Source organism: Spodoptera frugiperda, chromosome 21, assembly GCF_023101765.2.
Source record: "Spodoptera frugiperda isolate SF20-4 chromosome 21, AGI-APGP_CSIRO_Sfru_2.0, whole genome shotgun sequence".
Classification (NCBI taxonomy): domain Eukaryota; kingdom Metazoa; phylum Arthropoda; class Insecta; order Lepidoptera; family Noctuidae; genus Spodoptera; species Spodoptera frugiperda.
The window spans coordinates 6,775,796-6,799,438 of NC_064232.1; the positions used below are offsets into that span (position 1 = coordinate 6,775,796).

At 37.6% G+C, this 23,643-nt stretch overlaps 1 protein-coding gene across 21 annotated transcripts in view; it reads left to right on the forward strand.

Annotated features, from left to right (window-relative positions):
• LOC118280207 (GTPase-activating protein CdGAPr) overlaps positions 1-16,358 on the forward strand; it is a 101,751-nt gene extending 85,393 nt beyond the window's left edge. For all 21 annotated transcript variants that reach the window (XM_050701787.1, XM_050701786.1, XM_050701784.1 and 18 more), the window contains 13 exons: positions 1,451-1,601; positions 2,288-2,377; positions 2,918-3,009; positions 3,409-3,553; positions 4,264-4,324; positions 4,707-4,816; positions 5,262-5,392; positions 5,876-6,014; positions 6,455-6,561; positions 8,840-8,974; positions 9,868-9,942; positions 12,631-14,526; positions 15,813-16,358. In XM_050701787.1, coding sequence (XP_050557744.1) covers positions 1,451-1,601; positions 2,288-2,377; positions 2,918-3,009; positions 3,409-3,553; positions 4,264-4,324; positions 4,707-4,816; positions 5,262-5,392; positions 5,876-6,014; positions 6,455-6,561; positions 8,840-8,974; positions 9,868-9,942; positions 12,631-14,526; positions 15,813-15,894 — 3,214 coding nt within the window. In that variant the 3' untranslated portion in view covers positions 15,895-16,358. The remainder of the gene's footprint in view (positions 1-1,450; positions 1,602-2,287; positions 2,378-2,917; positions 3,010-3,408; positions 3,554-4,263; positions 4,325-4,706; positions 4,817-5,261; positions 5,393-5,875; positions 6,015-6,454; positions 6,562-8,839; positions 8,975-9,867; positions 9,943-12,630; positions 14,527-15,812) is intronic.
• Positions 16,359-23,643: the final 7,285 nt, after the last annotated feature.

A 23,643-nucleotide genomic window follows, 5' to 3' on the forward strand; every position in this document is an offset into this window, starting at 1 on the left:
ACTTGGTACTTATTTAGATCTCACTTCTTTTATAGGCGAAGCATTCCAATATTATCGAACTTGGCAGCCTTTCACATTTATGTTTTGGGTGGGATTTCATTTATTTTTGTAAGGTTTATTTTCTTTATTTCTTATTTTACTTTACTTTGACTAAATACAAACCTTCGTAACGAATTTTAGGTCGGTACGACCATTGGAAGATATAGATAATTTTTTTGTTTTAGTTCCTTAGGGGTATGAATTTACACCTTCATTATTTTTAAAACCGACTCACACTTGGCCATTTTCAGATTTTTTCCTTTACCTTGACCTAAAGACCTACCTCCATGCCAAATTTCAAGTCAATACGACCATTGGAAGTGGTCTAGGTTTTTGATGAGTGAGTGAGTCAGTCAGTCAGTCAGTCAGTGAGTGTATAGTAAAAATAGCGATTTTCTGACGTCAATATCTCAAGACCTACAATAGGTACATTAATGAAATTTTGTATTTTAGATAAGTAAGTAGATCTCGATAGATACTAGTAATTTCATATGCGTAGATAAAATAGATTTTGAGTTATAGGTGGGTCGAACTTGGCCCGAAATGGTTCGTGTAATATAACCCACGGCCGGTGCGTCGGTTTTTTGCTCGAACTTGGCGGCCGTGTGTCTAGATCCAATATTCAACGTCACGCCTTTTATCCCCGAAGGGGTAGACAGAGGTGCACATTACGGCTCGTAATGCCGCTATACAATGTACACACACTTTTGACCATTTGTGTTATAATGAGACAAGCCCGCCACAACCTCCCATACCGCTGCAACTCCTGTGCACCAGGATCTACAGTAGATACAACCAAGCAAACACCGGAACACTGAAGTCCGGCGCGTCCAGGAACATAAATGACTCTCTTGGATCCCGCAACTAAATAAATCATAAGATATTATTAGAGTAGAAGAAAAAGAAAACGACAGTTTCTACTTTCCTCGGTGTATTTAATGCGGGAGACAGAATGACTTAAGCTACTATTTTATGGTAAACTAGCAGACGGATCACCTGATGGTAAGCAATCACCGCCGCCCATGGTCACTTGAAACACCAGAGGCATTACAACTGCGTTGCTGGCTATTTGGAGGTTAGGAATTTAAGGGTTGTGGGGTATTCGAGGATTGGAAAGGAGTACTTGGGCCTTCGGTAACCTCACTCATGTGTATCACAACGCAACCGTTGTTTCACGTCCGTTTTCCTGTGAGGCCGTAGTATCACTTCGGTTGAGCTGGCCCAGCAGTGCCGAAGCATGGCTATGGAACAAAATGATGGCAAACACACAGCCACGGGAAGAGTAGGGGTGGTGATAAAACTTATTAGATTTTATGGCAATTTTAAACTTAACCTATCATAAATCCATCTAAATTGGAACTGATTGATTACGATGATGACAATAAGACTTGAATTTGTATGCTCCCAACAGGACATTAGCGTACCTGATGCGCCATTTACGTCGCGTATCGCTACTGGGCGCGCAGACCGGTATGACGGCGCGCAACATGGCCATCGTGTGGGCGCCCAACTTGCTGCGCGCGCCGCGACCGCAGCACGCGCTGCAGGGCGTCGCCGTACAGGTACAGAGAGAGAGTGGAGAGAGAGTTAGAGATAGAGAATGAGATTGTGAGTGACAGTGTGAGAGAGATTGAGATAGAGATAGAGTGAGAGTGAGATAGTATGGAGATAGAGATAGAGATAGAGAGTGAGATAGAGATTGAGAGTGAGATAGAGATAAAGAGTGAGAAAGAGAGTGAGAAAGAGATAGAGAGTGAGAATGAGAGTGAGATAGAGAATGAGAGTGAGAATGAGATAGAGAGTAAGACTGAGGGAGAAAGTGAGAGTTATAGAGTAGAGAGAGAGAGAGAGAGAGAGAGAGAGTGAGAGTTAGAGAGAGAGAGAGAGAGAGAGAGAGCTAGTGCGGGGAGAGTCTCTCATGCACTGACTCAGTTTTACAGTTTTTGAAATTTCGTTTGTTAAGGTCGAACTTATACAATAAAGACTTGAAACACACACACAAACACCCTCATTCTCTCTCGCTTACTCAATTACGCATTCACTCATACTCACTCACACCTTTCACTACAACCTACTTTATATTATTCTCCTACGTCTATTTAACCCCCAATATCACCTAAAGTACAGGTAAATATTATTCTCCTATCTCTGTTTAATGCTCTTATGTCATTATTCCAGGCGGTGCAACCTAAAGTAGGTAAATATTATTCTCCTACGTCTATTTAATGCTCTTATGTCTTTATTCCAGGCGGTGGTGACAGAGTTCCTGATCTGCTACGCTGAGGAGTTGTTCGCTCAGGAGCAGGGAGAGGAGTCTGGACCTGAGTCTTTGGAACAGGTGTGTAGTATATCTATAATAAAACTTATAACATCTCTGGTGTTGCGGGTGTCCATTGGTGGCGGCTGATTGCTATACCATACTAGGTACTTCCGCGCATTCACCCACTATGCTCGGCTCCTTTGGTCTTAGCGTGATTATAGCCTATAACCTTCCTCGATAAATGGAGTATCCGCAAAATAAGAATTATTCAAATCGGACGCAGTAGTTTCGGAGATTAGCGGTTCGAAACAAACAAACTCTTCAGTTATAATATTCTATAGATAAAACTTATAACATCTCTGGGGTTACGGGTGGGTGTCCATGGGTAACGGCGATTTCTTACGGTATAATTGTGAGCTATGCTTCGGCACGAAGGTAGCATCAGGTGTCTCACAGAAAACCGACGTGAAACATCGCTTGCGTTGTGTTTTGTTGTGTAAGTGAGGTTACCGGAGGAATATGTCGAATTCAAAGTCACCCTGTATAAATAGTAGGATAAGGGTTCAAAAATATTGTATTGTGTACTTAATAATATTTTACTTTTTTAATAATTTCCAGGACCGCTGCGAGTCGGAGATAGAGCTTCGCGGCAATGACTCGTGTCGGCGTCCCAAGAGCTTGCCGATCAACCCGCCTACTAAGTTACTCAGGTATGTTACTATTTACATTTATTTATTTATCATACTTCTTTAGCACATTTTTAAATATTTAATAAATAAAAACATACATACCGTCACGCCTTTTATCCCCGAAGGATACAAACAAAGGTGCACAATATGGCACGTAATGCCACTATGTACATCCACTTTTCACCATTTGTGTTATAAGTCCCATGTAATAGGGGGTGAGTCTATTGCCATTTGCCATATACCGGGCACAATTCCAGACTCCGGTGTAACTACTGAGAAATATTTGAAAAACTGAAAAAAATGCCAGTATTACTTTACTTGACCCGAGAATCTAACTCGAAATTTGTCCGACAGTTTCGACTATTCGACCAACGAGGCAGTTTAAACAAATACATAATGTTTACAATGATAACCTTCCAGCCTGGAAGAAGCCCGTCGCCGGGGCCAGGCGGGCGGAGCCCCGGGCAGCCCGGGCAGCCCGCGTCTGCCGCCGTCGGGCGCCATCGCCGCCGCCGCCGCCACGCAGCTGCGGCCCTCCGGACATCTACGGCCCAACTACATCGAGGTAGTTACATGTGCAAATGTGTTTCTTATAAAAAACTAGCTACTTCCGCGCGGTTTCACCCGCTCTGCTTAGCTCCAATTGGTCATAGCGTGATGTTTTATAGCCTATAACATTCCTCGATAAATGCGCTATCCAACACAAAAAGAATTATTCAAATCAGACCAGTAGTTCCTGAGATTAGCGCGTTCAAACAAACAAATAAACAAACTCTTCAGCTTTATAATATTAGTATAGATATAGATAATACTTACGCTATCATATTTACCCGCTCACACTCACTCACTCTGTCACACACTCATTTATACATACATAATCTCACGTCTGCCTCCCATGGAAGTAGGTAGAGACAAAGGAAGCTACGTACCTTACACACCTCTTTCGCTTCATCAACAGTCATCAGTCTTTTCATGCGTTTTGAATTCATTATTACACATTTATTTAATCATTTATTAATTAATTCATTCGCGCATACTTATACTATTCACTCATTCATTCTTTGCAATTTACGCTAACTTATAAATTAATTCACGTCTTAAATCATATTCATTCATTTTATCACCTTCCATCTGACTTGCTTTAATCACTCAGTCAGACTCACTCGCATTCACTCGTAATATCAATTGAATTAAGATACCTACATTGTTATTCTTAGCAATTTGCTATTTATTATACTGACGCAGAAAATATTGAAAATATTCAATTTATTCCAGGTGGGATCGGGACCAAACAACTTACCGCAGTACCACACCGTGTTAGATCTACCAGCGCCCGGTAAGTTATACTTTATAATATAAAAAACATAAAAAGTTAATAGATGGTATTGTTTGATAAAAAAGTCCCAATTAAATTGAATTGCACTGATGGACTGACGGACTATTTTCTATATTTTTTTTTTTATATAAATATATTTTGACTTTAGATCATGAATTATAGGTCATTCTTTCCAAATTTTCTTACAAAAGGACACGGGAAAAAACGAAATGTGGGTACACTACTGTAATTTTGTACAATATAATTATGGAATTATATTGTACAAAATTACAGGTGTGTCTATATCTTTTTCTTTAATGTATAACGATTTTACCATTAAAATCTTACCATTAAAAAAGATTTTATGTATTACTTGTTATTAATTTTGAATGCTGTATTCCAGGCAAGCGCGGCCTGAAGCGGTCCCCGTCGGGGTGGCGCGGGCTGTTCGTCCGCCACAAGACGCGCGTCCGACACGTGCCGCGCGCCCCGCCGCCGCCCGCGCCCCCGCTGGTATGGACATTATTGTACTTTATATATAGCAACTGTCATAGGAGGGCCAAACTTCAGCACAAATGGGCCGGATCGACCGGAGATGATTTTTAGAAATTACAGTTATACCTAGATTTACTGGCAGACAATTCCATTTTCACAAATAACTCTTTTATTTATTTACTAGCTTCTCCCGCGACTTCGTCCGCGGAAAATTAAAAAAATTAGGGTTATTACATTTAGGGGGATGAAAAATAGATGTTGGCCGCTTCTCATAGATACCGGATAAGCACAAAATTTTCATCAAAATCGGTCAAGCCGTTTCGGACGAGTATGGTAACGCAAACTGTGACACGGGAATTTTATATATTAAATATAGTACATGCAGGACTTACAGCTAACAAATAACTTAATTTTATTGATCACTGAAAATAAAGCAAATATAATTTATGTGATTTGTCACCAGGACGTCCCAATGTGCTCCCAGCCCGCGCTAGGGCTCCGCCCCGTGAAGTCGTGCGAGTCCCTGACGTCCGACACCGACACCCTCGCCCCTCTCGCTGAGAGGGCCGCCGCGCCGCTCAAACATCATACCAGGTAATATTTATCATCCATGCTCGTTGGTTAAGGGTACTTTTAATTTGGCCCTTCTTTAATATAAATTCTTCTCTTTTCCTCCAAAACGAAGACTATTTTTAATGAGATTTACCAGATAGTCAAATTGAAATCCTTTATTACATTCTCAAATGTTTGACTTGATGGTAATTTCAGCTAGTACTATCAATAGAACTTAAAACGGGATATTTCCCATGTTTATTCGTTTTTGCGGGTGAAAAAAAAATCTAGTGTACATATTACGGGATCCTGTCGGGCACATTAAAGGAATATGTCATTTTTATACAAAAAATATTAAATTAACTATGATTATAATAACATATTTAGTGAGCATTTGTATTTTTATTAAACATTCTTATTTAGATGACATTATGTCTAAGAGTATATTTTAAGCCTAGTGAGTAGGTTCAATCTCTTAATAACTTAATTACTTTTAATCACCACCCCATTTACGATAATCCCCAGATCATCATCGTGCGACTCCTACTTCGAGCCGTGGCAGGCGGAGCTAGCAGACATGAGACTACGTCTGTCCCCACAGGAGAGAGATCACCACATGTTTAGCGAGGAGGACGATACGCAGCTACAGATCAATCATGCACAGGTATGTTGGGGAAGTGGTGATTGGGAGTTACGTGGTGATTAAGATTAAGATTTTAAGTGGTGATTGATATTACAATGATGAATGTTAATCCAGTGGCGATTGTCAGTGAAGCACTTATGGATTTTATATAACGAAAATATAGGTAATAGAAATGATGACGGGGTATGAAAATTAAAAATCTAATTAGTCCGTCAGTTAGGTACCTAATGAAAAAATATTAGACACGTATTTTTTTACGAAAACGAAGCAAAGTTTAGGAGTGCGAGCAAATACGTTATTTCTACGATTAAAACGTACCTAGAACCTTCGAAAGTATTTGTTTTTGTAAGCAAAATAAAAAATACGTGTGTAATATTTGAAAATAATCTACAAGACGGACATTGAAATAAAAACTGGTCATCTACCCTACTATAGTAGAAACAATAATGCTTGTCACACAGGACTCGCTATGCTCGACGCCTCCAGAGTCAGGTCTATGCAGCGCCGAGAACAGTCCGCGCCGGAACCTCAGGGTGGACATACATCAAGCTAATGAACTTGCTGAGCGGTGAGTGTACTTACATACATACACACAAATAACATTATACATATTTATTAAACTGGTTTAACTGCCTCGTTGACCGAGTGGTCTGTTTCAGATTTTGAAAAATTTCTCAGTATTAGCACGGAGTCCTATTACATGGGACTTTTTTTGAGGGGGAAAATTATCCAATAACTTCTCCCGCTTTGGGCGAGACGAGACTGACGAGTGTCAGACTCTTACTGACTAAAAACCAACCCGTTCCTACTTCTGCTTTTCGAGTCGGAACCCCGGTAACAAGCTAGGCAGTCCGCAGCTCCGGATATTACATGGGACTTACAAAATAAATTGTGGAAGTGGGTGTACATTGTACGCATTACGTGCCACGAATGCGCACGTTCTGCCTACCCCTTCGGGGATTAAAGGCGTGACGGTATATATAAACTAGTTTCTGGCAGCGGATTCGCCCGCGATCCCGGAATAAAAAGTACACCCTGTGTTATTCTAGACTATAATCTATCTCTGTATTAAATTTCATCCAAATCCGTTCACTAAATACATGAGAGAGTAACAAGCATCTGTCTACCCCTTTGGAGTAGTGCAACAGCTGAGTAAATGGTTCCGGGTGTTCGATTCCTGAGTCAGGCTAATAGTTATCGGGTACTCTCCATCGGGCAATAGACTCACCCCCTATTACATGGGACTTATAACATAACTGATGAAAAATGGGTGTTACATTGTATATGGCGGATTACAAAGCATGATCAAGTTGTTTATTTATTTATTTACATGATTTATTGTACACATTTAAGTAGCCTAGGTTACATACATTTTTAGTAATATGCGTACAATGGGCGGTCTTATCACACAATGGTGATTTCTTCCAGACAACCTTTGGATGGAACATTTAAAAAAAAAACAGATAAGGGGTAGATGCGTGCACAAAAAGAAATAAAAAGAAGGTTATTAATATAATACACTAGCAGTACCTATACTAAATATACAATGTGATAGGCGTGGGACTTCTAACCCGTTAAGGCTGAGTACTACATCTAATTTTATCGACAAAAAAAATAATAATATGGGGGTTGAATCCCTAATTGAAAATATTGGAAAATAGTGATTTTTTCGGTAAAAATAATTCACAAATGATTTTGTTTCTCACCAAAACATTATCAAACATATGAAAAAAGTAATGAATTAGTTAGCCAAGGTTATTAGCTACATTTTTTGTTTCTACGACGCATACAACCTTTGATATCAAAAAAAGTAAAAAAAAAATATTAAAATAGCCATAATTTTTAAGGGGAGGGGATTCGACCCCTTCGACCCCCGACTTTTGTCGATAAAATTAGATGTAGTACTCAGCCTTAACGGGTTAGAAGTCTCGCCCCTATCACATTGTATATATATATAAATATTGAGGAAGTTCTATGTATTATATTTACAGATATTTATTCAAAACGAAATGGCACGTGAATTTATCCAAGTTAATTGTGGATTTTTAATCGAAGAATTTAATGAAGTTTTACTTATTTTAAAGAAGTGGACCCTGGTCTTGTTTTTGTTAGTTGTTCATATTTTTATTTATATTTAAGTTTCGTGCAAACAAATTATGTTCATCTAGCTTTTGCACGCAGCTTCGTTCGCTTTAAAAAGTATTATTATTAATGGTTTTTATCAAAATCCTTTCTTAGGGGATGCCTACGTCATAATAGCTTTATACATGCAAAGTCTCAGCCCGATCGGTTTAAAATTGACAAAGTTTCATACAAACTTTCATCCCCTATTTTATCCCCTTGGGGGTAAAATTGTTTAAATCCTTTCTTTAACGGATGCCTACGTCATAACATCTACCTGCATGCCAAATTTCAACCCGATCCGTCCAGTGGTTTGTGTTCATTAGATATGCTCATTTCTTTCTATGATATGGACATGTCATTGTGATTAAAACCGTGTTGTTTTTGTCATTAAAATAGGGATATATTTAATGCAGGAGAAAAAATTACTTAGTCGTGACTATAAAGAGTGTAAAAAAATTTACTTAAGTATGTTATATCGGAATTAAATGTTGTATGGGAATAAAAAAAAAACAACCTTTTTTAACATTTTACATTTATATAGTGCTACAGCTATAAGAATGTTGTCTGTTAGAGGTTGACACCTGTAGAATGAAACTGACAAGTGTAAAAATTTACGTCAATCCCAATAGAATTTAGTTTACTACTCTACATGTAGACAAGCGTTAAATAGTGTTTGACTTATAGCATTGAACTGCAACTAATACCAATTTGTTCCCGTGCAGCCGTCGCGTGGCCCTGGAGGAGCAACTATCCCAGATCGGGTACATCGACGGCGAGTCCCCGCGCGCCCGCCCCGCGCCCGAGAAGCGACACTCGGCCAGGCCCGCCTCGCCCACACACACCGACATCGCCAAGAGGTATAGATTTAGTTGCACTGTTCATAGTCACTGCACTGTTGGCGCTGGACAACCAGCTGCCGTGCAAGGAACAACCTCTCCTAAATCTAAACTTAACCTAAGATAGGTGACATTTAAACATATTTTGTGTCAACAACCCATAAGTGACACCGAATAGGATTGTTAGGTAAGGGGTAAGTTTAGATGCACTAAAAAGGAAATACAGGGTGTAAACGGAACGCTTCCGAAAAACGCCACAAATTGTTTATGTTTTTATAATTTTAATCGTTTTTGTGTTTGTATTATTCATACGATATTAAAATTCAGCATTAGATTACAACTATTATTACTTAAAATAAACATTGAATTCTTTATTTTTTTTTAAATAATACACGTTTTTTACCATAACCTGTTTGCGACGTTTGGGAGCGTTCCGCTTACACCCTGTATATGTGTAAAGTAAATTAAAAAAAAACTTTTTTTATGATACAGTCTAGTAAACGAATAGGCGGATCACCTGATGGTAAGCAATTGCCGCCCATGGACACCCGAAACACCAGAGACATTACATGGGCGCTGCCGGCCTTTTGGGGAGTATTTAGAGTCGCATCTTAGGAAAATTGGGGATTGGATTATCCCCCTTCCCAATCCCCGATTCCCCAACAACCTTTAAATTCCTAACCCCCAAAAAGCCGGCAACACACTTGTAACGCCTCTAATGTTTCGGGTGTCCATGAGCGGCGACGATTACTTACCATTTACTCGTTTACCGGCTTATACCATCAAAAAAAGATATACCATTAAAAAAAAATCTTGTCTTTATACTTGATAAACAGACTGTAATTAATAAATGCAATATAATTATATTTTTTTAACTTAAACACGACGAAATCTCATTTACATTTTATTTCCAGACTCTGCAAAGACCGAGACAGTCCGATGGCGTCCCTCACAGACTTCCCGACCTCCCTAGCCAATGTTAAACTCAGGTAAATATATATATATACCACATTATGTACAAATACTATATAAATAGTGTATGTCTTTCCTTTCATATATTGAAATGGTACTCAATATCTCTGTTGTATGGTAAAATTTGTCTTAACGTCGTACTTAGAGTCATTTAAGTCTTTGACTGCCAATAGAAAACTGTTGAAGGCAAATCCTCCTCTAAGGGGTCATCCATTAATTACGTCACACGTTAAGGGGGGAGGGGGTCGACGAAGTGTGACTTTATGTGACAAGGGGGCGGGAGGGGTCTTAAAGTTCGTGACGTCACATTTCAACTATTATCGGAAAACTCAAAAAAAATCCAGATGTAAAATTATAAAATGTGACGTCACACAAGGGAGGGGGGTCTCACAAATGTGACCAATTGTGACAAGGACGGGGGAGGGGGTAAAATTGAGTACCATTTCATTATTATGTGTATGTATAGTTTGTTATTTAGTTATGTTTATACATAAACATATATATTTCATTACGTGTCTGTACGTTGTAAATAATACTAGAATTTAACATCACACCTGTCTCCCATAGGGGTAGGCAGAGACAATAGAACGCGAGACGGACATATAGAGACCTACAAATTAATCTGTTACTAAAATATTTTGTGTTGTAAAATACTTTAACAATGCAATAACCTCTTCGATTAAGTGACAAGGTCTCGGGTTCGATTTCCGGGTTGTGTATAGGAACTCCTTCTCTCATCTATTACAGGGAATATAAATCCACTTTACTACAATATACAGATACGTACAACATAAACTATAATAAAAGCGACAGTATTTAATTTAATATAATTTCTCTAAGATAATTAAATAGTTTTTAAATTAAAATAAACAACGTGTAGCGGGTTCGATTCCCGCACGGAGTAACTCTTTGTGTGATGATCAAAGGGTTGTTTCGGGTCTGGGTGTCATGTGTATAATGTGAACCCACGACACAGGAGAAAATCGTACTGTGGGGCAATGTTTAAAAAAATCTATTAGGTTTGACTACTATTGCATATTATAAGTGTTCACTAATCGTAAACTCATTTCAAACAGTTTTAAAATTGAATACTATCGCTGTTGTTAAATAGATAGGTTACATATATCTTACTATTATGTATATATATATTTATAATTTTACACACCGTATATATTTATTCGAAAATAATTATGACATCAGACAGATATGAGTTTAGAAATAGATAGATTTATTTAATTAAACATGTAACACGATTTAAAGTGTGAGAGAGCCACGGCCTCGCAGAAATTCGACGTTTCGTTGTGTGAGTGAAGTTACCGGAGGCCCAATCTTCCCAATCACCAATTCCCCAAAAACCCTTAAAATCCTAACCTCCAAAAAGCCGGCAGGCCTAATTACCCCCTTCCCAATCTTCAAAATCTCCGATCCCCCAACAACCCTTTAATTCCTAACTTCCAAAAAGCCGGCAGGCCTAATTACCCCCTTCCCAATCTTCAAAATCTCCGATCCCCCAACAATCCTTAAATTCCTAACCCCCAAAAGGCCAGCAACGCCTTTAGTGTCCATGGGCGCCGGCGATTGCTTACCATCAGGTGATGATCGTTTACCGGCTTATACCAATAGCAATTTTCTACTACACCATGAGCCTCTTCTACATGTCATAAATGATATTTATTTTGTAAATAGGTTACAATGTAACTCTTTTACACGTCAATCTCTTAAATAACTAGATGAAGCCGGCATTTCCTATCGATAGTCCGATAAGAAATGCCGAAACAAACTTAGAGGTCTTAGTCTCTTTTAAAGTCCAGACAAAATCAAAGAGTCTGAGGATAATCACACTAGCCAGGCGAGTTGGAGAGCGCTGCCCGGTCTCTGTCAAATATATAGTCGGGTATACGACACCCGCGGGAAGAGTGGAGTAGTTATTATAGAGTATTTACACTCATATATCTGTCTAATGTCATATTTATATTAAACAATGTGTGAGCAATTTTATACTTTATGTGTTAAACAATTAGATTTAGTTTCCGTTGTTTTGGATTTGTTACGTTGTACATATTATTAGAAAGTAGGGGTTTAATACTTATTTTGTATAGTTAGAGAGTTTTTCTAATAATATATAATCAAAGTAGGTAGTATTTTTGTCTAAATTAGTCAAGTTTATCTATAGATTCAAGTTTTAAAGTTGTTTTTGTCTATAAAAAACTATTAACGACTGCTCTCCCATTTTCTCACCCCCTATTACATGGGACTTATAACACAAATGGTGAAGAGTAGGTGTACATTACTCTGCCTACCCCTTCGGGGATAAAAGGTCAAGGCTTCAATTTGACGTTTAAAATACCTAATTTAGGATTAATTGAAATAAATGCTTTGACTTCAAAGTCAAAATTATTTATTTTAAATAGACTGGGAAGGCACTTTTGAACGTCAAAGCAAATATAATAATATTAATAATGTCTGTCTGTCGGTCAGTCCTCTAGTTGCTCTATTTGCTCGTTCCAAAGTGTAGATTCCTATGTAGAAGAACGAGCAAGAAACTCCATAGGTTACTCTTTTTCAATCAGATTTACAATACAATTCTTGGTTACATTTGAAACAAATCCAGAACAACGGAAAATCTCCAAAAAATTAACACCAATAGATGTTTATAACCAAACCTCCTAAATTTCCGCTTTACAACTGACATCTAACATTTACAGAGAAAGAAACTCTCCAAGAAAATCCAAAGCTCGATACAGTGGCATGCACTTTGATACAGACAAGCAAACTAACAGGCTCAGTTGGCACGGCAAAGATGGCCATTCGACCTTTACAAAAGACGGGCATTCTACCCTTATAAAAATCGATTGGCCCGCAGAAAATTCAGTCAGTAATCTCACTACAAGCACGATAAATTCTAGTCCATTAACGCCCATAACACCAATTTACGACCCACTAGAAAGCGATTCGGAAGTCAGCGAGGCAAACAAACATACTATACAGATTAAGAGTGAGATTTGCGACTCATGTGAGCAAGAGAAATGTCTAAAATGCGAGCTAAAAGCGACTGATTACGAAAATATTAAAGATTTCAGCGAAAATCTTCACGATAGCCTCGAACATAGCCCGCATTCAACTGATATAAGTTACCATAATCTTAATAGGCTATCAGCTGTGTCCAACTCCTCGAATTCCGATCACACGGATAAAAAAAAAGATGAGAGTGACGTCATGAAAGTTATGACGTCATCACATGAGAGTTCTTCGAGTTATTCAAACGTAAGTTTGACTAAAGGAGACGAATTGTACGAATGCTATAATTATACGAGGCCGAATTATATAAATTTGCAATCTTCAAGCACTAGTAAAAGTTCTCCGGGTAGCCCTTTAAAAAGTCCTTTGAAATCTACTATAAGTATAACCTTCAGATCGCCGACGAAAAACAAGGGTTTTGAAGACACGCCGACTAACGATAGGGACTCAGTCTACGAAGATATTGATTTAGAAAAGAATTTGTCTATAGTTGAAGACGCGAGTGTTCCGCAAACAGACGCCTGCTTACCCACCCAACAGGCTTGTCAACCAAACGACATACAAGACCTTATAATCCTAGAAACTCCAACAGAAACGAACCTAGATGAAGATTTGGATGTCTACAGTCAAGTGAAGTTCTTTAAAAAGAGTATAGATGAAGTCAATGCTATGTTATTACCAGAAGATAGACATTATGAAAATATAGCCTTTGAGAAACAAAAAGATTATGAGAATATTAACGTAGATACGCTAAAGATATGTGATAAAGACGTCAGTGATGTTGATAACACGAAGCCGGTAGAAAATGGTAATTTTAAAACTATGAATGTCAGGGAACTAGCTATTCGCTTCGAGAGTCCTACTGAACAGAAATCAGCGTTTACATTCGAAAAATTCAAAGCTGAAATCAAATACCCGAGCCTAGAACGGAAAGACGAGAAAAAAGTTATTGAAATTAAAAAGATAGACTTAAAAACAGCCTCAGAACAACCACAGTCTTATAAATTGTCCAAAAACTCGTGTAACGCAAGGTCTTTAGATGAAAATGCTTTCGTAAAAGAATTTGGTAACGACCAAACTAATGATAGACGTAAAAGTTTAGAAGTAAAAACGTCTAAAAAGCTCCCTGACTTGAATTTAAACACAGACATTGAACATAAAGTCATAATAACACCTACAACAGAGAACAAAATCTCCTTAATACAACGCTTTGATAGACCAGACGTGAAAAACATAATCAGCTTCGATTGTGATAAGAAATTGAGTAGAGAGCGAATAGAGAAGTATAAAGAAGAGAGGAGAAATTTCCTCAGAGAGAAGTACAGCTCTCAATCTTTCCGTTCGAACCCTGAACAGCTAACTAGAATCAAAATTAGGAAAGATAAAGAAGATAAAATAGAGACTTGTGAGAGGTTAAAAGAAGAGCCTAAGTTTGAGAGAAGGAATACGGTAGACTTAGGTCAAAGACTTAGGTTCAGTTTAGCTAAGAGTAGTACTAATTTGGAGTCTATACCCTCTCCTACCAGTCCTGTTGATGAGAGGGAGTTTAAGAGTGAAAAGGATGATCGGAGTCAATATGAGAGGTAAGTGTCGTTTCGGAAATGATTGTTTGGAAGATATTTTTAAGTCTTTTATGATGAGTAGTGTTTAAAATGAAATATATTAGGTATATGGCAATAGATTTGTACCCATTTGGGTTCCGGAGCTGCGGACTACCTAGCGGGTTTACCGGGGCTCTGGCTCGAAAAGTAGGAGTAGAAACGGGGTGGTTTTTAGTCAGTAAGAGTCTGACACTCCCTCTCGCCTCGCCTAAGGCGGGAGAAGTCATTGGATGATTTTCCCTCCTTAAAAAAACTATTTGGATTTTTAAACAATTTTATTTTTGTGGGGGGTAAATTAAGTATGTACTTAACACACTTTTTTATCTATGTCGAATTATACAAAATCAAGCAAAAATCACCTCTATTGCCATGAAAAAATAAACTTTAAAATGAACTTTAAAATCACACTCATAGAATAGAGAATTAAAAATATCTTCCAAAGCTATACATACTATACTTCTTTGTGATCAATTCTCTTATATATCTTATATCTGTCGTTTTTGTGACAATTGGCTTTAAAAATTTAACAATAACCAAAATTTTACGTAGCACATATTCGTAGTATTAGACTTGTTGAATAATATCCAAAATTTTACTTAGGTAAATCAACGCAATAGGGTAGATGACTAATTTTTATTTCAATGTCCGTCTTGTAGATTATTTTAAAACATTAGACACGTATTTTTATTTTCTTACGAAAACAAATACTTTCGAAGATATATCGATTTGAAATATCGCGTGACGTCACTTCTAGGTACGTTTTATACGTAGAAATGACGTATTTGCTCCCACTCCTAAACTTTGATTTGTTTTATCTAAGTATTGTTATCTTATATGACAAAATAAAAAAATACGTGTCTAATATTTTTTCATTACCTAACTGACGGACTAAATAGATTTTTAATTTTCATACCCCGTCACCATCTCTATTATACGAAATTGTTTAAATCTGTCTCGTTGGTCGAGTGGTCGCAAATGCGACTGCCGGACAAGGGGTCTCGGGTTCGATTCCCGTGTCGCAAAGTACTGCTGGGCGTTTTTCGAAAATTTCTCAATAGTAGCACGGAGTCTGGAAATGTGCCCAGTATATGGCAATAGGCTCACCCCCTATTACATGGGACTTATAACACAAATGGTGAAAAGTGGGTGTACAATGTATAGCGGCATTACGTGCCGTAATGTGCACCTCTGCCTACCCCTTCGGGGATAAAAGGCGTCACGTTACGTTGTTTATATGTATTAAAATTTCTATAATTTCTATTTTATAGGAAAGAAAAGATGTCACCTTCATACAACATAAGAGATATGACAGCAATCTTCGAGCAGAAAGCCCATCCGCACTCCGGTTGAAAGGAATCTCATACACACACAAGTATTTATTAATATTAATTAGTTTTATATTGTTTAATAAAACTGTGATGGGGGACTAGGAAACTCTATATTATTGTACTGCCTACTCCCGTGGGGTTTGCTCGGCTCCTATTGGTTATAGCGTGATGTTTTATAGCTTATAGCCTTCCTTAATAAATATCTGCTCATTTGCTCGCTTTATTCCATGAAAACAACTATGTTTTTTTCTTATGTTGACTTGATGAAGTTATCAGATTTGAAGATATACAATAAAAGAGGATGCAAAGTTTCTCAGTGGTAGCAAGGTGTCTGCAAAAGTGCCCGGTATATGGCAATAGGCTCACCCCCTATTACATGGGACTTACAACATAAATTGTGAAATGTGGGTGTCCATTGGCATTATGTGCCATAATGTGCACCTGTGCCTACCCCTTCGGAGATTAAAGGCGTGACGTTAAAAAAAAGCAAATTGTAGCTCCCACCTTTTTATCGGTGTGATGGTGGTACAGTCATTGGATAGCCAATCGTAAGCTGAATAAAAGTTACCGTATGGTCGCCAAGTTCCAAACCTCAGTTCGTTCAGAGTTATTCTTTATTAAACATGGTAGTTCCATCATAGCCAAGTAAAATTTCTGCAATAAAAATATGCATTTGAGCTTGTACAGATTAACATGTAGCAGTCCACAGCTGGACTCTGAGGGTCCTCTGCACCAGAAGTCTTTGCAAGTAGATCTCCACGCTCAGGTTCAGACCTATCAGAGAGCGCTGCTGCCTGGTCTCAGTCTAATGGGTTGTCGCTCAGTCGGGTATACATCGCCCGCGGGAAGAGTAGCGGTGGTGATAAATGTATTCAACTCTATCATCACCTGCTATTAAAGCTGATATAGCTTCCAAGAACTGTTTTAGTCGGGTATACGACACCCGCGGAAAGAGTAGCGGTGGTGATAAATGTAATCAACTCTGCCGTCTCCCATCACAGTAGCCATGTAATTTTGTTATTAAATTATAATTATGATTATTATAAATATGAAAAAATAAAACTCATGTATTGTAATTGTGAAATATTTTTGTTTTAAGTTTTTGTCTTTAAGTATGCATTATGACTTAGTTTGTTTTTATATATGTATTTTTATGTGTGTATGTTTGTCGTATGGGTGACGGGTTCTATTCCCGGATTGGGGAAAATATTGTTTAGTTAGCGAGACTGTCTATTTTAAAGAAGCCGGTTCGATTTTTGAGTTTTGCAAAAAAATTTCATCCCTATTACATGGGACGTGAACACAAATGGTGAAGATTTTGACACTCCCTCTCGCCTCGCCCAAGGCGGAAAAAGCCATTGGATAATTTTCTCCCCTTAATAAAAACATATACACATAAAAATATATACAAAAAACAACTAAAAAGATCTAGTTTTTATGAAATAAGTCACTTGTTATGTTAAATTATTATTTATTGACTATTATTACTTTACTATTAACTAATAATAATACATTATTAATTATTATTTTGTCAACTCATTTAGGTTGGGCTTGAAAAGGTATTAATGTCCGTCTTGTAGATTATATTAAAATATTAGGCACGTATTTTTTATTTTCTTACGGAAACAAATACTTTCGATGATATATTGATTTGAAATATCGCGTGATGTCACTTCTAGTGTATGTTTTATAAGTAGAAATGATATAGTTAGCTCCCACTCCTGAACTTTGATTCGTTTTATCTAAGTACTAGCTTCTGCCTGCGGCTTTGTCATCGTTCCCGTGGGATAAAAAGTAGCCTATGTGTTATTCTAGATCATAATCTACCACTGTTCCAAACTTCATCCCGATCTCTTCAGCAGTTTCGACGTGATTGAGTAACAAACATAGTGGTACAAGTCATTGGCTATATTTGAAAAGTTAATTACTATACATACACACAAACTCACTCACAAACTTTCTCATAAATCATCATATACCTTGTAAGATAATATTGTTATCTTATATGACAAAATAAAAAAATACGTGTCTAATATTTTTTCATTACCTAACTGACGGACTAAATAGATTTTTAATTTTCATACATACATACATTTATTTACCAATCATAGGACTATATTTCACCGGGACACCACGGTGACGTGGCTGGTCACCGCTGCCAATAACATGTATACAGCTTTAAAGAGAGTTCCTCACATGGTGTCCGCATGGTTGCGCAACCAATATGGCGGTAAGGACGCCAGTACTTAGATGTTCATCTTGATACTGTCGCAGTTTGGTGTAGAGTCTGCACCCTTAGTATAAGTTTTCTTTGTATTTAAAGTAATCGAAACAAAAGCGCACTTGCAATCAGGGTGCCGAACGCGTTCTCGTTCCGTTTACTTTAAACGTAAAGTAAACTCGTACTAACCCCCTTCCCAATCCCTGATTTCCCAACAACCTTCAAATTCAATCCCCAAAAGGCCGGCAACACACTTGTAATGCCTCTGGTGTTCCGTGTGTCCATGGGCGGCGGCGATTGCTTACTATCAGGTGATGCATCTGCACATTTACTGGCTTATACCATACAAAAAAACTATGGGTACTGGTGTCTACTTTGGTAGCTTACGGACACCATGGTGACGCGACCAGTCTCACTATTATAGTATCCTGGTTAGATATAGCTCTTAGGACATCCAGGAAGATGATATTATGGCTCTCTATAATAAAAGATATGATATTTAAAAAAAATCAGCATAGAGTCTGGAATTGTGCCTGATTGTTTACACCCGTATTACATGGGACTTATAACATTACTGGACCCTTAGATCGCCGGCGCGAATAAACATTTTGACTTTGACTTTCAAGGAATACAGAGTGGCCATTGAAATATGCATTTACTATATTTTTGTATAAGATGTATTTATTCTATAGAATAGTACGTTCTTAATATAATTCTAACAAATATTATGGAATATAGTAAGACATGCATCAAATGGAATTTAAATTAATTGAAATTTGAAGAAATCTTTAAATAAAGTTAACCCTTTCCCCTATTATATGGGATCTCCCCCCACCCTATTACATGGGACCTCCCCCCCAATTACATGGGACCTCCCCCTCTATTACATGGGATCTCCCCCCCTATTACATGGGACCCCCCCCCCCCTATTACATGGACCTCCCCCCTATTACATGGGATAACATAACTGGTGAAAAGTGGGTGTACATAACTGGTGAAAAGTGGGTGTTACATTGTATATTTACAACTCTGTCTACCCCTATGCAAATTATAGGCGTAATGTTATGTTTAAGTCTTACTGCCATACTCAGAGACATTTAATGATTACTTAAACTATTCCTTAGTAACGATTTTGTTTCGAAAACAATAGGGATGATGACGAGGTATGGTGCATAGGAGTTGCAGCGGTATGGGAGGCTGTGGCGATCTTTTCCCATTAAAAAACATTATAATTATCACTAGTTATATGTTATAAGTCCCATGTAATATATCGCTCACCTAGTAATATATTGGCACATCTGCAAAATATGCGAAATTGAGTCTTTATATGGTTTACGTGTTTAAAAGTGCATATTAATCTATTTATTTCCATATTCATCGAGAGAGGTCGTAAGTGTCATTATACCATTATTGTATCTTCTCCCCCTCACGCACGTAAAACAACGGTTCATTGGTCAGTAAACTAAAAACTAAACAAGTCAGGTAAACTATGAAAACCGTAAATGTGCCAATATATTACTAGGTGTGCGATATATTTCAGTAAAACTTTTCGTTCCTATATGGAATTGATATACAACTCGTATTTTAATATTCTATTTATCAATAGATCATCATCCTCATGCAATCAGCCACATACTGTCTACTTGTCTCACACAGTCCCCCCCCCCCCTAATGACTACAGTAGGGGACGACTGTCGCAGACCCTAATTTAGTAGATTTGCTTATTATAAATACAATGTTGACATAAGTTAAGCGTCCACAGGCCCGCATCGTACGCATCGCACGCAACGGATTTTAGTTTGTCTTGTATAGAAACTCATACAACTGCGTCCACTGATCCGCATCGTACGGACCGCTCATCGGCAATGCCTACATGCGATGCGTACTGATGATGTCATATGAATGCCGATGTCAAAAATCCGAGTGAAAGAGACATCGGCAATCCGATTGCTAATCCGAACGCTGTCGATACAGTGGACGCAGTCTGAAAAATTTATCCGTTTGATGCGATCCGTCCGATGCGTGCGATGCGGGCCTGTGGACGCTTGCCTATAAGCTCCATACAAAATGTATCTCTAATAAGTAAATCTACAAATACATAGGATTTTGAAAATATACTTTGTCAGACAATAAAACTTATAAAACTCCTGAAAATACTTGAAAATTTTGTAAAAATCATATTCTATTGTATGTATTTTATAAATCTTAACAGGATTTGTTTTTACAAAATGAATTAAAATTAAAATCAATTTTCGAGGACGCTCGATTAGTTTCGAGCCAAACTGGGACTCTTATTGAATTAGCTATGGAGCGAATTATTGCTAAATGTATATACCGATTGTACCTATAAAGTTATTAATTAAAAAAATATTGATGCTGACTCTTATGTACCTATTTATAAAAGGATTGAAGTTACAATTTCAAAAATAAATTTAACTCAAAAAAAGTAATAAAATATGGCCGTCTACCGAGCTAAGAGACTCAGGTTCGATTACCGGATCGAGTAAAGAATTATTGAAGTTTTATGAAAATTTCTCAGTAATAGCACGGAGTCTGGAATTGTGTCCAGTATATGGCAATAGACTCACCCCCAATTACATGGGACTTATAACACAAATGGTGAAAAGTGGGTGTTACATTGTATATAATATACACTTCTGCCTACCCCTTTTTGGAATTGTAACTTCAAAGCTAATACGTTAAAGCTTCCAAATGTATAATGATTGAATATTTTATTAAAAACAATATTTGCTACTATTATGATGTGAAATTGTATGTAATATGTTTTAAATGTATGTATTTCAATTACTATGTTTTGAATTTAATATATATACAAAAATCAATTGCTGTTCGTTAGTCTCGCTAAAACTCGAAAACGGCTGGACCGATTTGGCTAATTTTGGGCATGAATTATTTGTGGAAGTCCAGGGTAGGTCCAAAATATTAGACACGTATTTGTTTATTTTGTCATATAAGATAACAATACTTAGATAAAACGAATCAAAGTTTAGGAGTGGAAACAAAAACGTCATTTCTACGTATAAAACGTACCTAGAAGTGACGTCACGCTATATTTCAAATCGATATATCTTCAAAAGTATTTGTTTCCGTGAGAAAATAAAAAATACGTTTTAAAATATTCTACAAGACGGACATTAAAATAAAAATTAGCCATCTACCCTATTATGTGGATACTAAATAACTGGGTGTTAAATTGTATATATACACCTCTGCCCACCCCTCGGAGAATACAAGACGATATAACAAATAACATATTACATACAATTTCACACGCAAAGCGCGAACAACATTGCCAAATTGTGTAATTTTGAAATTTAAATTTGTTATAAGCGACTGAGGTAAGTACTGCCTCATTGGTTTAAAATTAAGGCGTATAAATAAAATATACCTAATGTAATGATTATTTAAAGAAAAATGTAACAAAAAATTGTGTATTTTTACCCCCTTTTTCTGTCAAGTTCTGGTTTCAGTTCAAAAATTTATGTTTATATGTAGATTTGCTTAGAAAAGCAATTTTGACACAAATTGTATGGAGCTTATGTCTATATTCTCCGGAGCTGCGGACTACCTAGCGGGTTTACCGGGACTCCGGCTCGACAAGCAGGAGTAGGAACGGGGTGGTTTTTAGTCAGTAAGAGTCTGACACTCCCTCTCGCTTTACCCTGGCGAGAGAAGTCATTGGATGATTTTCCCCCTTGAAAAAAAAATGTCTATATTGTATCTCTTGTAACCAAATCTACATATAAATAGGTATTTATAACAGATTTTTGAGTCCTAAAGATCTGAATTCAATTTCTCATCTTCCATGACTTGACTTTTTAAACCAAACTTGATAGTTTTACTGCCTTACTCAGAGACTTTCAATGATTACTTAAACTATTCCTTAGTAACGATTTTGTTCTGTTAAATACTAGGTTAGGTAGGCATTAAATGTCTCTGAATACGGCCGTAAGTCTTGTAATTTTTATCTGTAACTTTGTGAAATGGTGAGCTTTAAAGTTCTTCGTAAGAGGAACAGAGAGGGCGCCACTGTGCCCTGTGGATAATCTGTAATATATTATAATGTCATTATGTCGGCTTGTAGATGTAGGTTATGACAAATAAAAACATATTGCGGAATTATTTGGCTGTTTTTTTTCTATGACAAGTTAGTAGGTTACTGGATGCCCAATTTTTTCCTAATTTTCAGAAGGTTGGGAACGCACTTGTAAGTCTTTTTTAGAGTTGTTCATATCTGACGGAACATGCGTCGCGTATTATAGATCACATAACACCAGAACAGATAAACAGTTGACTTTTCACACTCAATACTATACGTTAGAGTAACCGCTGATACGCAATACGTCAGATATGAATCAACTCGTATGGTATATAAACCGGCAAACGAGCAGACGAATTACCTGATGGTAAGCAATCGCTGCCGCCCCAGGACAGAGGAGTTAAAAGTGCGTTACCGGCCTTTTGGAGGCTAACATCCAAAAAGCTAAACGTTTAAATCCCTAAGGATGTGAGGATTGTAGATTTGGGGATTGGGGATGAAATAGGGGATTGGAAAAGGGAGATGAGAGGAGTTCTGATCCCCTGGTAATCTTAGAATGGAAAAATAATCCACTAGAAATCTAGGATCTTCCTTTTGAATCCAATTCCAATCGATCAACATTGATACTGTGTTTCGTACTCTCGAGTTGCAACACTAGCACCCATTGCATCCGTATTGTGTGTCATTATTGTCAACATCTCCGCTATAAGGATGTGCTCAAGAGGCATCTCAACGCATGCGGCATTAATATGAAGGAATGGGAGAGGCTTGCTATCCACCGACAGTCTTGGCGCATTGCTGTCAATGAAAATATTAAAGCGTACGAACACCAGCGCTTAGATACGTTAGACGTAAAGCGTCAATTACGTAAAGACCGACCCAAGCCCTCCTATATTTACACATACAACGCTGCCGGCCAGCTTTACTGCTCTAACTGCGATCGGATTTTTAAAACTAAGTTCGGTCTGGCCAGTCACATCAGGGCCCACGACAGGAAATAGCTTCTCTAAGGTCGCCGTTACCGAAATCGGTAAGGAGGACTATATATATATATATATATTGTGTGGATATTGAATGAACTAAATGGTATTGAGTTTGGCTTTATATTTCGTACTCTGAATCAACCTACGATTGGGGCTGTATAGTTTTGACATTTTATCATTATTGAGATTATATTGGATTAAAATGGTGTTGACATTGAGATTGGTTTCAAGAGTAAGCCCCCTGATGGTAAGCAATCAGCGCCTATGGGCACCCGCAACACTAGAGGTTACAAGTGCGGTGACGGCCTTTTGGGATTTAGGAATTTAAGGATTGGGCTTGGGGAGGGGAGGAATTGGGCCGATTGTAACCGCACTCACGCGGCATTACCTACTGAGTTTATTTACCAAATAGCAGAGTAGTGGAATTAAATGTTATAATTTAGGTTTGTATGAGTACTCGATGTGAGTTTTGCCCATGAAGCAAATACAAAGAGATATCATAACTGG